Genomic DNA, 15,723 nt, shown 5'->3' with positions numbered 1-15,723 from the left:
CATGGAGTCGATGCTCATTGGCATTGTCCACTAAGGGAGGAATCACAGGACATCCCATCATTCACAAAATTAATCTGATAAAGCTCTGAGCCCAGCACTAGATGGGAGAAGTATGCAGCGCATGTGAATCTACAGCACTACATTCTATGAACAGATGCTTACAGGATAAGTAATATTTTCCTTCCACTCCTCTGTGTGGATTCACTATCATTTCTCAGATCCTCACATACAAACGAGTGTGTTTCCCTGAAGACAGTAAAACATTTTTTTTTTGTGTGTTGTCAAAACCCTTTTATGAGGAAGTAAATTGTGGTTGTTCCGCTCCAATAAAATGTTTATCTCTTGGGTTATATGACATTGTGTTTTTTAATTTTATTAATTCTAACTTTCAGCTTGTTATGTGCAAGAATTGCCTTTATATTCTGAATCTTTGTTTTTGTCCTTTGGACTGGGGATCAAATAATTCCACATGTGATGATTTCGGGAAATCTTTCTCTGCTTTTTGTAAACTGATCTTTTTGAAGTCCCTTCTGCAAAGGTTCTCAATCATAATTCAATAAATAACTACATTCTTCCAAAGTAAGTTTTTCAATGTTATGAGATGATTTCAAGAAAACTCAAAATTCATCTAAATCTTCAAATAAGCAAGTTCACAATCCTAATGCATATTTGACATATCAAGAAGACAGCTTGGTTAGGGCACCACCTTTGTTTGTTGGAAACGTCTGTTGATTCAATCATATGTCTATATAATTAGCTAACTCTGGTACCCTGTTGGAACAAATGGAGGTAGAAATGAGTTGCAAATAAATTCTGCACTGAAACGAGTACATTTTGTACAGTTCTTAAAATGCATAAAAAAGGAAATGTGGCTGTAGTATGGATGAAAGTAATCATAGTGTGGCGAGTGCCCATGTTTTGTCTTTGTGACTGTGACTAGAAAGCATGTCTGAGTAAAATATCAACTTTTAATCAACCATCTAACTTGAGGATGTGGTAGGTGGAATCCTAATGTCAGTAATAGTGTTGCACTAGTGTAAGAAATGAGGTTATTAATTGAGAGGGGTGAGAGCTCTATTCAAGTAATAAACACAATCTTTGTCAGGGTGAACCACAAAAGTCACTAAATAAACCTGTGCCTAACCCTCTGGTTACTAGGCACCATTGCAGTCTGGCTTAACTTAGAGGCAATCTGTAAAGAATTTATACAGTACTCTGACAGTAATAAAGTGAAACATAACACAAGAAAAATCCCATACAAATTTAGTAACTAAAGTACATGATATCAAATAAAATGTCACAAAAATGGCAAAAAACAATGAGTTGCGGGTGAAAATAGCTCCAAAAAGCACAAAGCTCTACTCATGATTATCTGTTGGCTCTGGACTGGGTTAAGGTCACAAGGGTAGGCAGACCGCGATGGAGCATGGGTCGAATGTAGGAACCAGGTCTGTCCCAGTGAAGAGTTTACCTTCCAGTCAAAGTCCATGTGAGGATCCTCAGCCAGAGCTTTCCATTGGTGGGAGATATGAGGAGATCATTGTCAACGCGAAGAGCAGGTCACCAATGGAACATCACATTGGCAGGAGACAAGGACAGTCACTATTGGTGGGACGAGCAGGTCGCACTTGGGGCTTCACATTGGCAGAAGACGCGGGCGGTCATTGCTGAAGCACAGAGTTCGTTTGAGGTTGTGAAAAGCCCAGACATTTGGATTTTCACATGTAGTTCAGGTTTGAAGTAGGAGAAGTACATGGGTTCAAGGCATGGTGGAGCACTTCTTGGGGATCAGGACTACAGCAGGGCTCAGGCAGGTACAGTTGGTGCTGGTCAGCTGGGCAGTTCCAATGAAGTCCTCTAGAGGCTTGTTGTGACCCTTTAGCTCAGTCAACTGACCATTGGAGTCACTTCTGGGGGTCCTGGGTTCAAGGCAAGCAGGCCCAATTCTCCTTCTTCTGATAACAGGGAAGTTCTTCTGAATCTTCGTCAGGTCCAGGTGTGTTTTGATGAGCGATTCTTATGGTGCCACTTTTATACCAGATGGCAGCCTGTGTGTGGTGGCCTCTCTGTTTGTGCAACCCTAACCCTGGTTCTGGTCAGTTCTTCCTTTTCCCCTGGTTTTGGCTCCATACTGTATTTGGTAACAAAGGACAGGCAGGCCCGGGTGTCAACTGCATTTACCAGTGACTAAGCCGCCAGCTTCAGAGGTCAGGAAGGAGGTGGGCACAGTCCTCAGGTTATCCTTTGAAGCTCAGGAATGCCTGAGTACAACACCAAGTCCATCCTGCTCAGGAGAGGAACACCGTACACACACCCAAGACCCTTGTGTTCTCTGTCTGGAAGGAATATACATGACACCATAGGTGAGCCATCATCAGTTATATCAGCCTGTACACTTGCAGAAAGGCACATTTGGTTTATGCAGAATAATGCCAAATCAATAAAAGTGACATTTTTAGAAAAGTAACTTAAAATCTTACTCTACCATTAAAAAGGGATTTTGAATTGCAGTTCAGATAAGTGGAAATAGTATTTCTCTACTTGCTTCCAAACTGAAGTTATCACGTATTCAGTGTAAGGTAACCCAGTTTTAAGTCAATGAAAGAGATAGCCTTGCTGCGGTGTAAAATGACTTTAGGAGTTTTTCACTGCCAGGACATGTAAAACTAAAATCGGCTTGTCCTACATTTAGATACTGTGCATGCTGTCCTAAGATCCTTTAGGGCCTTCCTTAGGGGTGACTTATAAAAATTAACAAGGAAGGTGTATACCTGGCAAAATATTTATTTTGCCAGGTTGTAATGACAGTTTAAAACTAGAATACATGCTGAAATGGCAGGCCTGAGATATTTTACAGTGCTACTTTGGTGGGTGTCACAATGGGTGCTGTAGCCCACTAGTAGCATTTAATTTGCAGGCATTGGAAACATATAGTACCATATACTAGGAACATATAATTAAATGTGACATTAATGGGTGGAGCTAATTTTACCATGTTTAAGAAGGAGATAACAAGGACTTTATCACTGGTTAGCAAGAGTAAAGCAGGCAGAGTCCTAGAAGCCAACAAAAACTGGTTCATCCCTGGAAGTGAAAAAGCAGGGGTGCCCCTGCAGAAAGTCCTACAACTATTGAGGAAAATGTCCTGGACAAACAATCAGTGACTTAGTGAGTGATCATTCTTAGCTGCGGGTATAACAAATCCTTGGAACTTGTGGTGACATACAGACTAATGTAGCAAATTTAAAACAAAATAAATTCTCATTTTCCTTCTAAACAAGACCCTTGCTAGACTTCAGATGAACCTGTATTTGCCACATGTGTGAAGAAGCATCAGCTGTGGTTATTTAAGAACCACAGTGGAAATTAGCTGTCTCCAGGATGTTTCATGTGTAGCTAGAGAAGCGAAGTGAAGGAAAAAGAAACGATAAATGCTAAAAGAGCCAAGGCTTTAGCTTTTTACTTGAAGAGCGGGAAATTGCCACAGGATCTGCAATCTAAAGAGAGAGGAATCAAACATTGTAGCAATGGAGAAACGTAGTCTCCTTGACCCTCTTCTTTGGATTGCTGGTGGACTCCTGGGAGCATAGACATAGATGAGAATGGCAGTTCGACATTTTAATTTTCAGGTAAATCTTCAAAGTGACTGTAGTATGTATATACTTACTTGCATTTGTAACTTGTATTGCTTTAAGGAATTTACTAGTTTAAACATTCTTAGAGTTTCTAATGTGTTTGAAGGATGTCGTGGGCTATCTTACTCTTGGAATAAATTCTTGATTTCAACTACTACAAGTTTGGATACTATTTTTATTGCATATGAGCTTACTACAGTGACATGCTTAGGACAAGGCTATCATTGGGGAGGAGGAATGCAGTAAAGGGAGCATTATGCCCCAAGCTCTATGCTTTCCAGGACCCCGCTCTTCTTCAATAACATTCACAATGCAATTCATTTATAGATTTGTAATTGCAAGCAAGCTTTTACTTTTAATAATAATGAGGCAGCTTAATTGCCCAGACCAGTAGATAGTGACAGATGCCATGTTTTCTTTTTCCCTGGAGTACATTTTTTTTTAAAATGGTAAGTAGGTGCTTGTGGCACCTGACAAAACAGACCAGGCACCCGGAGGGCCCTGCGTTAAGTGTTAGCCCTTGGCCTCATAAAACCTTTTGGCAAGCCTGGCTTACGATTTAAGAAAATTGAAATGTTAACAGCGGAACCTTAGATAGTCCGTGGGCACATTATTGGACAAATATGTTCATCTCTGTGTTTTTTCTAGACATTAGTTGGTGGCTACTATTAATTTTTTTTAAATTATAAACTACTGATATGTTTACTAGGCAATTAATTTGCAGCATGTGCTATACAAGGGCCGGTTTTCTTGTTAAGTAGTTCTCTCCATTCTCCTTAACATGAGGTACCTTTTTCCTATTGGTCCACATTTGATACTTCCTTCTATACATCTGGGAAATATGTGGTCACACAAAATGGTTGTTTTGATTTATTATTCTTGTTTAGCAAGGGCTTGCTACCAACTTTTGCAGTCTCAAAGCTCTTGTCCATTGCATTTGCATAAGAACAGAATCAATACAATACAGGGCAGGAAGATAAATCCATCAAGCACAATATAACAGATAATGAATCAATGATGTTTAAGAATGTCTCTAGCCCCTGGAGAGGCTAATGAACTGTAAGAGAGGAGTAACCCCTTCGCTGCGGCGGAATAGCCGCCGCAGCGAAGGGGTTAAGGGACAATTTTAGGATCCATAGGTTTCTCCATCCATGAACCTCTTAACCACTTGCTTCTTTCTTATGGGACCATGTAAGGAATCACACAGTACACAGTGTCCTGTCTCAAAGGTTACTGCAGTTTTTAAGTAGTTAAGTTATCAGCCATCAAGGGTTCCTATTCCTTATTTCAAGTCTCTGGTCTCTCTCTTTTATCTGTTCAATTAGACCCAAGTGCTACTCTTATTCTCTCTTTCTCTCAAAGTGTGTAAGAATGTTTTTGCATGAACCATAGAGGTTTCGCAGATAAGGAGTGGTCTTGTTCTTGTTATGCATACTCTCTCCTCCTTCTCCATTCTCCAGACTTGCCTGATAAATAGAGGTGCCCATAATATCCAATCCAGCCCTAAAAAGCCCTTATCCAAACCAACCCTATCCTGTCCAATCCAATCCCTATAAAAGCCAGGGAGGAATCAGTCAGATGAGAGGCAGAATGGGAACAGGGCCAATCCTTCACAGGTAAAGATTGGCCCTGTTCTCATTCTGCCTCTCGCCTGACTGATTCCTCCCTGGCTTTCATAGGGATTGGCACCTCCTTCCTTTGTCACTTCCTCCCAGGTATCCATTGGTTTCCACCTTTTCTGTTCCTCCCTCTTGTTTCGATAGTTCTTTCAAACTTTTGTGGCACCTCTTACAAAAACCCATGACCCTTTCCCCCTTTCATTTACAGGGGAATCATGGAATTTCTGGTGGTCTCTCTGTGATATGCCTGATATTCTGGCTTCCTGGTCGTATATATGCCTTCCTTGCAGGAGGAAACAGTGCAGTTATTTGCCCTCCATTGCTCTGCCCTGAATGCTCTTCTGGATTTGTGTCCAGGGTTCCTTCTTCTTCTTTAATTTGCCAGAATACCTCTCTCTGGTGGCAGGACTCCATTTCCACCTGTTTGGACCCCCGCCTTTTCTCCAGGCACCTGCTGTCTTGGTGCCTTCATCATCTTTGACTGAGTTTTGCTTATGTGATTATAGCTAAAGTAGACATTAAAACTGGCAATTAAAAGCCAGCTGCTTGTCCGTGAATTAAAGCCACTAGATTTGTAAGATGTATGCCACTTTCTAGTTCTAATGCTTTTTAAAGAGCTAAGGAGGAAACTAAATCTTACTTTGAGAAAAAAGTACTACATTCTTAATTGTTCCCACAAGTCCATGTCCTGTGCATATCTTGATTGCTAGGACCAGGCTTGGATATCAATTTGTGGTTTCATGTTTCTGCACATTGCAGAAAACCGCATGAGGCTTTTGAAACAGAAATGTGTCCACCCTATTTAGTCATTCTATAGATTTGCTTCAATGCCAGTAGCATTTGAAAGAGTCTACAGACAATTGATAGTTATCTTTCAACCCTCATGGCTGTCATACTTCATTTTTCATAAATAGGAATTTGTGTACACACGCACCGCTTCAGTTTTGAAATGGAACGGGCACACGGTTAGGGTGTTGGAGATTAAATTGCAGTTCATTATGGCTGACTTGTCTTGTGATGTAAGTGCTGGGGACTGTTGATTATAGTAGGTGTTTTTCTTCCAGCTAACAAAGGTGTGGATTGTTCACTTCACTGTATTCAAACACACCCTTGGCTTGGTTTTGGGAAGTGCTCTTTGAGAGACTGTCTGATATTTTCAAGTCATTGCTTTTCATTAGTGTGCTAACTGCAGTTTTTATACTAGGAATTGATCTTTACTTCCCTCAAGAGAGCTGCATACTAACTTTCTGTTTGTTTGTGTGGAATGTGCTCCCTGAAATGCCAACTAAAGGTAATATGTACTTCCGCTAACCTCTGGTCCAGGCATACTGAGCTACTGTCATATAATGTCTGTACTCACAGCTCCTTGTTTTCAAAAGCTAAATTCTTCTTCTCTTGCTGTAGAGAATTGTGTAACACCACACAGCTCAACTGCTGCGCTTATGAAGGCACTCAGTTTCTCTAATTGGGTTACTGTCCTCCAGATTCCTCCACTTATCCCTACCATCCCTCAGAAAAGTGAACCCCTTCCAGGAGTTTGTACAGTTGTGATAATGTCCACAACTGACATAGCATGTGGCATTGAAACAGGATTGTGGGCTTCTCCAAGTTCAGCAACTATAGTAAGAGGTCTGAGTTCCAATAGCAAATGGGTAGACGTGGGTCAGAACCAGAATTAACTTTCTTAAGTGATCTTGTGCATCACCACAGAACACGCCTAAGCAGATTCTGCTTAATGACCATTGTATGGGATGAAGAAACTTTTTAAAGGATTGCATTTTTATGGAAAGAGATTTCATATGCCCTCTCTTTTACTCATGTTTCAGGTTGAGCTGTGCTTTTTTTTTGCTGTTGATGTCTTTTTACCTGATTTTTCACACAGATTTCTAGTTCTGCCTCTTGCACTATTAACCTACTTTCTTTGCTGTCAACACAGTTGTGGTCTTCATCTTAAATCTGCCTCCCAGGGGATTCTTGCTTTCTGATCTGACTTTGATTTTAATATGATTTGGCCTTTCCACAGTGATTGGGAGGGGCGAAGAAGGACTTTGTCTGGCTGTAGCAATGACTCTTTAAATGCTGGACCTGTCACCCCCCGCCGTGTCTCGTGGCGACAGCGAATATTCCTGAGGGTGGCTTCGCCCATGAATAAGTCTTCTACCTCTGCAATGCAGCAAAAAGGTTGGTATAAATTATTTAAAAATCTTTCAACAAACATGCACTGGTATTGATTGAAGGTGGTCAGTGCCCTTGACATGCCTCAATTTTCTAGTGAGCTAGTCCACAACTTGCAATTCCATTAATTTCAGTGGTCCATTAAATGCTTATCTCATGTAGGCAAAATGTTTACAATTTGTACTCTAATAGAATGGATTGTATTAAACTGCATTGTCTTTAATATCCTTTTCTTCTTAAAATGTTTTTTTAGGCAACATTTACAATAGAACTTTGCATGGGATATGCATATGTCGTTCCCATTCATGGCAAAGACAAATATTTCCAATGCTTGTTATTATTATTATTCTTATATTCATTAGACACATGTTCACCGCAAGCATTTGACAGTATGAAGAACCCAATGACTGACAATTAGGTAAAGAGGAGAAACCTCTGGTACCATCAGTAAATAAAAAACACAATAATAAACTTAATAATATAACAACAAAGATAGTAGTCAACAACGTTAAAAAGCTTAAGCAACCACAATCCAGTAAACCAACCGGGTGCCTAGGGTTGCATAGAGAAATAAGTGTGAGGTGCCTTCTTGTATCCATAACAATTATGAATTGCTCATATATTCAGAGGAGGTTCATTTCTGATTCTTGACCTTACTGCCTGAAAAGATCTACATCCACATATACCTTTAGCATTAACCCTTACTGATTGGTAAACATTTCAGTCAAAATCATAACAGTATCCCTTAATATTTTGGGTACAAAGCTTTTTGGGAGCCTCAAATTAATTTTGGAGCACTTTGTTTTGAAATCTGTTGTTCATTATCTGTTCATCCCAAAGCAAAAAGGCAGGCGTAGTGCCCTCACACAGACTTCGGTTTTGAAGAACTCAAATCTTCCAGTATGTGGCCAATGCCTACTTATTATGGTTTGTATCGTGTATGTTGAAAAACAGAACTACTAGCAGACTCATAAAAATCCCCTATAAATCCTGTCTTGGCATGACTAGGCATATTTTCCAACTAGTTCTCCACTTTTTTTAGGAGAATTGTTTTTAGTAAGTGTGTATCACTGTCTAGCAGGGCTTTTTTTTTTTTACCAGGGAACGTAGTATGAGTGACACATTATTTATACGGTAATGACATGGTGGTGGGGAACTTGTCCTCGTGTCAAACGCAAACTGTGAAAGGAAGATATTTTAAGCTGGCAAAGCAGCTTCGTCTTTCACACCCCTAGTGCTAAACCATATTTGGAGTTCCAAGTATGTATGGATTGAAATCTAATGGTAAAAATTTTTTAAACCAGCGCGCAATGTGTACGCTACTTTTTCGTTTTACGGGGGTTTGTAATCGTACCTAGTTTTTGGTACAGTATACTTGAATTCTAAATATGGCAAAACCCGATGTTATTTTATTCTTTATAAGTTGTGAAAATAGCATTTTAGTGTTTTTTCACATAAGGCCATGACTCGAAACAGTACATTTGTAATATTTGGAGCATGAATGGTAGGCCAACAGAAGGCAGCATTTTTTCCAGAAATACATTGTTCTGTTTGCAAAGGTAAAGATGAGCTGGTAGCGAGGGGTAGCCTTGTCTCATATCTTTGTTTTCTTCATGCAGATTTCCCACCGCAAGATTTTTTCCCCAAGAATTTGCTAGCTTTTCTTGCATCTATACAGTAGGGAGTTGGATCTGGGGGACTATTTTTACATTCTCAACATTCGGCTGCTTGTAAAATAAGGGTACTTCCAAAGTATTAGTTATCTGCAATCTGAATTCAGGAAAGAGTCGCTTGGATATTTCTTCCAAAATGCCTTACCCACAATGCACATTAAATCAAGAAACATTTACATACTTTGAAGAAAACAGACTGTAAAGTCTTACTTTTGTAACTATGACTATGTGGTTGTGTGTCCCTGACTCTTTCAGTCATAAGAACTGAGGATTTGTCCAGTTTTGATACCAAGGAAATCAAAACATTTCTAAATGCAAGCCAAGATTGTGGAGCAGATTTGAGAAAAAAGGTTTTATGCATACTTACATGCCGAAAACTTTATGGAAACAAAGCAAATGATTATGAAGAAATTCCAAAGACTGTCAAGTGTTTCTTCATTTCAACGCTCCTCTCATTTGAAATGATACCACATTTGCAGTTTCTGTGAGGCTGCGCTGTAGAAGTTAACAAGTCGGGTTAACAAGTGTGTCTTTTAGTAAAATATTGGTCCACATTTAAGAACTGTTGCAAAATCAAATGTTAAAAAAATGGAGAAATCCTGGATATTCAAAATAGAGTAATTCGCAGTGGTACCTCACTCTTCTTGTAACCATATTTCAAAAGCTGGGCTACATGTACAAAAAGAAATTTCTGTGGCTCTAGATTTGCAAATCTTAGTGGCTCTCAAATTCCTAATAGAAAAACTGCTTATGAAGAGTGGTTGTGATCACTGAACAAATCTTTACAATCTGGTATGCAGACATAAGGAATTACAGCTATTTCAAACAAGTCACAAATAACGACTCTTGCATCAGCACTTGCTGGTGACGAGTGTGACTCAGGATTTTCATTTAGGAGAGTCCACGAGGTTAACATAGAGGCTACAAAGATCACTGTGGCACAATGGCAAACCATGGGCCATGTGATGAGGTTGATGCTGGTGGGAAGAAGACACTAATTGAGACTGAGCTAGAGATGCATGAGGAAGAGGTGAGAATAAGAAGCTGTTTAGGAAGGCCTCCTTGAGTATCCTGTAAGGTGCGCTACCTTTATTCTGCAGTGAGTACATCAGAGTTTTTTTTATTCGCAGTTAAGTACAACAAGATTTGATTTCAGTACCTTTACATTATGGTACTTTACATCGCAGGTATGCAGTTTTTTATTGGTTTTACCACCTGGTAGGAGGCCAAACCCCTTTTCTCCACCACTCTGCAAACGCACCTCCTGGCGCACTACTAGAAGGGGGGTTAAGTCCTCCTGGCTATTGAGGGTCCTTGGGGGCCAGCTTCCCCTCCTGTTAAGCCCAGTAAGTCCCATACAGTGAGTTTACCTAGAGGTGTTCGGTGACCACGCTCCCTTTCTCCACCACTCTGCAAACGTGCCTCCTGACGTACTACTGGTTGGGGGAAATAGTCCACTTTAGTCCTGAGGCCCTCAGGAGTAAAGTGGAATTTAATCCCCAGCCAAAAGCGCACCAGATAGCGCATTTGCAGAGTAGTAGAGGGGCTAGGCCATAAAGTCCTCTTAGCAATTCTGCTGTCTGGTACTTACTGGAGGTAAGAAGAGGACTTGTTGGCCCCCAAAGACCCTCAGCATTCAAGGGGATTTCATTCCCCAACCACCACTGCGCCAGGAGGTGCATTTGCAGAGTGGTGGTGAAGGGGGCGTTTATTTTTTTTAATAAAACTTTTTGTTAGGGTAGGGGGGCTGTGTAGTCTCCTTCCCTCGGCTGATTTAACCCTGGGGACCCCATCCACCGGGACCATTGTTTTTTTTAAAAATAGGGAGGAAGGCCAAGCAACCTCCTTGCTTGGGCCGATTACGTCCCTGTGGACCCCTTCCCCGGGGCTGACCTTTTCCTTTTTTTAAACAATTCTTTTTTAAGACGGTAGGGGGGGACCCCATCTCCCGGGTCCCATTCTTTATTTTTCTAAATGGGAGGGGGGCCAAGCGGCCCTCCTCCCGAGGCCAATATCGGCCCAGGGACCACATCCCCCAGGGCCAGGCCTTTATTTATTGTAAAGGAGTGGGGCCGCGCGCCTCCCTCCCCTGGCCTTTTTCAGCCCCACGGACCCCATCCCCCGGAGCCAGGTCTTCATCATTTTTTTATTTATATGTGGAGGGGGCCAGCTGATATTGCCCCGGGGATTTCAAGACCCCGCGGTCCCTGCTGGCTCCCTGGCTCCCTGCCTCCCACGAGAGCTGGCATTGCTTGTGGACAGAGGGAGCTGCCAACATCTGTCCAACAGCCTTTCCGCTTTCGCAATTTTTAATGCTATAACTTCCATGAAGCGGATCAGAGTTTGCAATGGCTTGGCGGGAGCAATGCTCCTGCCAAACCATAGCAAAAAGCAATATCCTGGGGTGGGCACCTCAGGCCATTGCTGGAGCCGACCCTAGTGTGTGGTAGTCCCCAGGGCTTCCTCGGCTCCGAGAGGTGGGGCGCGTGGCCCCCTCCTGCAAAAATGAAGCCCCAAGGAGGTGGCGGTACCCGGGTCTAGGTGGGGGGGCTGCATTATTTTTAAATATAGCATCGGGGAGGTGGCGGGCCCCAAGGCTGGGCGGAAGGCTGGGTGTGCACCCCGCATTGCAGTCAATTAGCCCTTGGAGGGGGCAGGGGGCTGGAGCTCCACCACACACTATAATTTATTATAGCCTCGAGGAGGCGACGGTCCCCGAGGCTGCGGGGGATGCATGGCCCCCCGCATTTTCTGTGTGTTCAGGCTTGGGGAGATGGGGGTCCCGGGACCATGGGGGCCCACGCTGCCACCTCATTATTTTTTATTTTCCCCGGGACCTGACTTACCCGGGGCCTAATTAAACGAACCCCGGGAACCTTCACCTTGAAACTGAGTTTAAAAGTAGTATTCAAAACGTGTGTGAGTGTAATATATATATATATATATTCCAACCAACTGCAGAGACACATTTAGATGCAGCCACACACGAACTCAATTCTGAACTCTTTTATTCAACAGCCTGCCAGCAGGTTTACAAAGGTGACGCTCTTCAGGTAATCACACGCCAAATGCATTTCGAGAGTCTCCGCTCTCTTCCTCAGTGGCAAAGTCATCATGTGCTGGCCCACTCCCTCTTCCTTTGTATTAAGTCCCCGCCTCTAAATGGGTCTCTGCAGTTGGTTGGAATAAGTAACGGCCGCCCGGTCGTGGACTGCAGCCCGCTGTTACAACAGAGCCAGCCCTCTATACCACAGAGGGAAAAGCGGACACGAACGTTTTGAGGAGTACTGCAGAGGTATCCCCTGAAAACGCTCCATCAATGGCAACAAAGCATGGCAGGCAAGCAAACGAGATGTGCCTTCAACCCACTTGGTTTTAATATTTGCATCCATTTTGCTGGGGATCACTCCATTCAACACAAAAACTACGGATCCCAGAAACGCCTCTGACTGCTAACGCCCAAGAGGCGGGGACTTAATACAAAGGAAGAGGGAGTGGGCCAGCACATGATGACTTTGCCACTGAGGAAGAGAGCGGAGACTCTCGAAATGCATTTGGCGTGTGATTACCTGAAGAGCGTCACCTTTGTAAACCTGCTGGCAGGCTGTTGAATAAAAGAGTTCAGAATTGAGTTCGTGTGTGGCTGCATCTAAATGGGTCTCTGCAGTTGGTTGGAATATATATATATATATATATATATATATATTTATACACACACACACACACACACACACACACACGTGTAGGTCTCGAAATAATATAATTTAAGCTGCAATGTATAGTTACCATGAGATAAAACATTGTTGTGTATAGGTAATCATGATGTGGTTAACCCAAGGTCATCTACTGAGATGTAATTACCTGCAATGTAACTACTGAGATGACTTCTAGAAGCATAATAATATGGGCACAACTACAGTACATAATCACAGCTGGTGTTGTGACAAAGTAAGCTGTGGACACGATGTGGAAGAGGTGTCAGCAGCAACAGGTGGTGGGCAGAGCACACAACCCGCACCTTCCTGCAGGAGGTCTTTTGAGCACATTCTAAACCGAGGTAGTTACAGAAATAAACAACATCTGCATATGCACTCTTAACAAGTAAACCCACTGTAACACCTAAGCCCACAACTTTGAATGTTGCGATTAAACATGTGAGGAAAGAAAAAAGAATACCCAAGTGATACATGCCTATCTAAATATCAGCACTTATAATGTCTAGGCACCAGCCACTCCATTCCTATGGTTTCCTTGAGCAAAACAACGATGGATTAAACCCAGATCTTTGTGATTGGGAGTGAATATTTACATTGTTTCGCATTCCGTCCATCATTTTTTCCTTTTGCTTTTATCGCCCAATGTGGGTCCCGTGCTCACTGCGCCACTGGATTCTAGCTAGTCTGGCTGATGAGGGTTGATGCCCCGAAACCTGTTCCAGGATGCTTGTTTCCGGTCCAGGGACGACCTGGCTTGGCAGTTTGGGCTGGACTGTTGCCATGAGGGGCAGGGTCGAGACTGATTTGCATGTGGCTGGGTCCAAACTGAGGTGGCATGGTGAGCATAAGAACAATGGATTAAACCCAGATCTTTGTGACTTCGGGTGAATGTTTGCATTGTTCAGCATTCTGTCCATCATTTGTTCCTTTCGCATTTATCGCTTTATGTGGGAAGGGTATGCCCAGATGTGGGTTCCGTGCTCACTGCGCCACTGGATTCAAGCTAGCCTGGCTGATGAGGGCTGATGCCCCGAACCCGGCCCGAGGATGCTTTTTCCGGTCCAGAGAGGACCTGGCTTGGCAGTTCGGTCTGGATTGTTCCCATGAGGGGCAGGGTCAAGACTGATTTGCATATGGCTGTGCCCAAACAGGGGTTGGCTTGGAGAGCAAAAGAACGATGGATTAAACCCAGATCTTTGTGACTGGGGGTAAATGTTTGCATTGTTCAGCATTCCGTCCATCATTTGTTCCTTTTGCTTACGCAATAAAATTTAATTTATTATCATTTTATTTTTCCCTTTCCCTGGTCTGAGCCGTGTTTGGGGGGCAGGGCCACTGCTGCTGACAGGCAATAGGGGAGTAGTTCTCTCACAGTTTATAGTGTGAATAACATTTTGGCCAGCTGTCTTGTGAAGGCCAGCCTGACATGCGTACTATAAACCACTTCACCCAGCTGTCATAGGTGGGTGGAGAGCAGACACAGGCCTCCAGTGACTGCAGGATCGTCAAATCAGCCTGCTCCAGCCAATCCTGGCGCTGCTCTCATGCTGCTGAACATGATCATCATCATGAGAGCAGCGTCTGGATTGGTGTGGAGGATTCAATTGATGCAGAGGAAATGGGGAGGTGAGCCAACAGAGTGGGTTAGGTAAGTACATTTATTTTTCTTTTGTTAATTATCATATTTCGTTAATGTTTCTGATAGCTGGGGATGATAAATTGGTATGCTATTTATTTTTTGAAAGTTGATGTATGGGAAGTTGTGTTTGGGCCTGGTTTCTAGTAGCGACTTAGGCATGTTTCGGGGCTTAGTACACTTGCTGGTATTGCATGTTTGGTTGCTCACCAAATATTTGGGGTACCAGCCACCACTGCACAACACCTGATAAAGATTCATAGATGGATCATCTCACAAACGGTCATCATTACAATTCACTGTTGGTCCTCAAACCTGCAGTGTTTTATATCGGTTGATTTGCTGCATTATGAAATGAAATGAAAAGAGGATTTGTAAAGCGCGGTAGCTACCCTAAGGCGTCCTAGCGCTACGGACAGACATGCATATGAACAGCTGGTTGTTAGTCTGATTTATTAAAGAGCAGGGTTTTAGCTGTTTGCGGAAGGAGAGGAGGTTGGGCTCTATTCGCAAATGGAGGGGAAGAGAGTTCCAAAGTCTGGCCGAGTTGAAGGAGAACGAGCAGCCCCCACATCTGGCTCTTCTTATCCTGGGTACTGCAACAAGATAAGAAGTGGAAGATCTGAGCTGTCTGTTCGGGAGGTAGGGGGTGATCAGTGAATGGTTGATGCTGGCGCCTGTTTTCCAGAAGGCTCGATGAGCGATGCTTAGGCTTTTAAACTGGATTCTTTCCCTGACGGGAAGCCAGTGGAGATTCTTTAGACCTGTTTTGACAGGGAGTTGACGGGGGATCTGGAGCAGGGTTCGTGCTGCACAATTTTGGATCACCTGGAGCTTACTCAGGGTGGTCTGTGGGGACCCTAGATAGAGGGCGTTTCCAAAGTCCAGACGCGATAGAATTAGACCCTGGACCATTATCTGCCTGGCATGAAAGGGTAATAGGGGGAGAATTTTCCGGGTGAGCCTGAGTAGACCGAACAGATGGCTGAAAGTTTGGTTGCTTGGCAGTTAAAGTTCAGGGCCTTGTCCAACCAGATGCCTAGGCTCTTGATTGAGTCTTTGGGTGTGGGGGCAGGTAATAGGCAGGAAGGCCAGAGGGAATCGATGTTGGGAGAGGGGGGGGGGGTATTACCTAAGAGCATCACGTCTGTCTTGTCTCCGTTCATTTTGAGACAGGAGAAAGTCATCCATGCGTTAACTGCTTCTAAGCAGTCTCTCAGATGGTTGGGCGTGGTGTGAGATTGGTTGAGGGCTACCTAGTTGAGTATT

At 43.1% G+C, this 15,723-nt stretch overlaps 1 protein-coding gene across 4 annotated transcripts in view; it reads left to right on the top strand.

Moving 5' to 3' along the window:
- Positions 1–15,723, top strand: part of TBC1D4 (TBC1 domain family member 4) — a 656,292-nt gene that overhangs the window by 504,310 nt on the left and 136,259 nt on the right. For all 4 annotated transcript variants that reach the window (XM_078657429.1, XM_078657428.1, XM_078657430.1 and 1 more), the window contains one exon: positions 7,278–7,435. In XM_078657429.1, coding sequence (XP_078513555.1) covers positions 7,278–7,435 — 158 coding nt within the window. The remainder of the gene's footprint in view (positions 1–7,277; positions 7,436–15,723) is intronic.

The sequence above is a fragment of the Lissotriton helveticus genome, chromosome 8 (genome assembly GCF_964261635.1).
Source record: "Lissotriton helveticus chromosome 8, aLisHel1.1, whole genome shotgun sequence".
Classification (NCBI taxonomy): Eukaryota; Metazoa; Chordata; class Amphibia; order Caudata; family Salamandridae; genus Lissotriton; species Lissotriton helveticus.
Note: the sequence above shows the minus strand (reverse complement) of the source record. Positions and strands in the feature narration are given on the sequence as shown.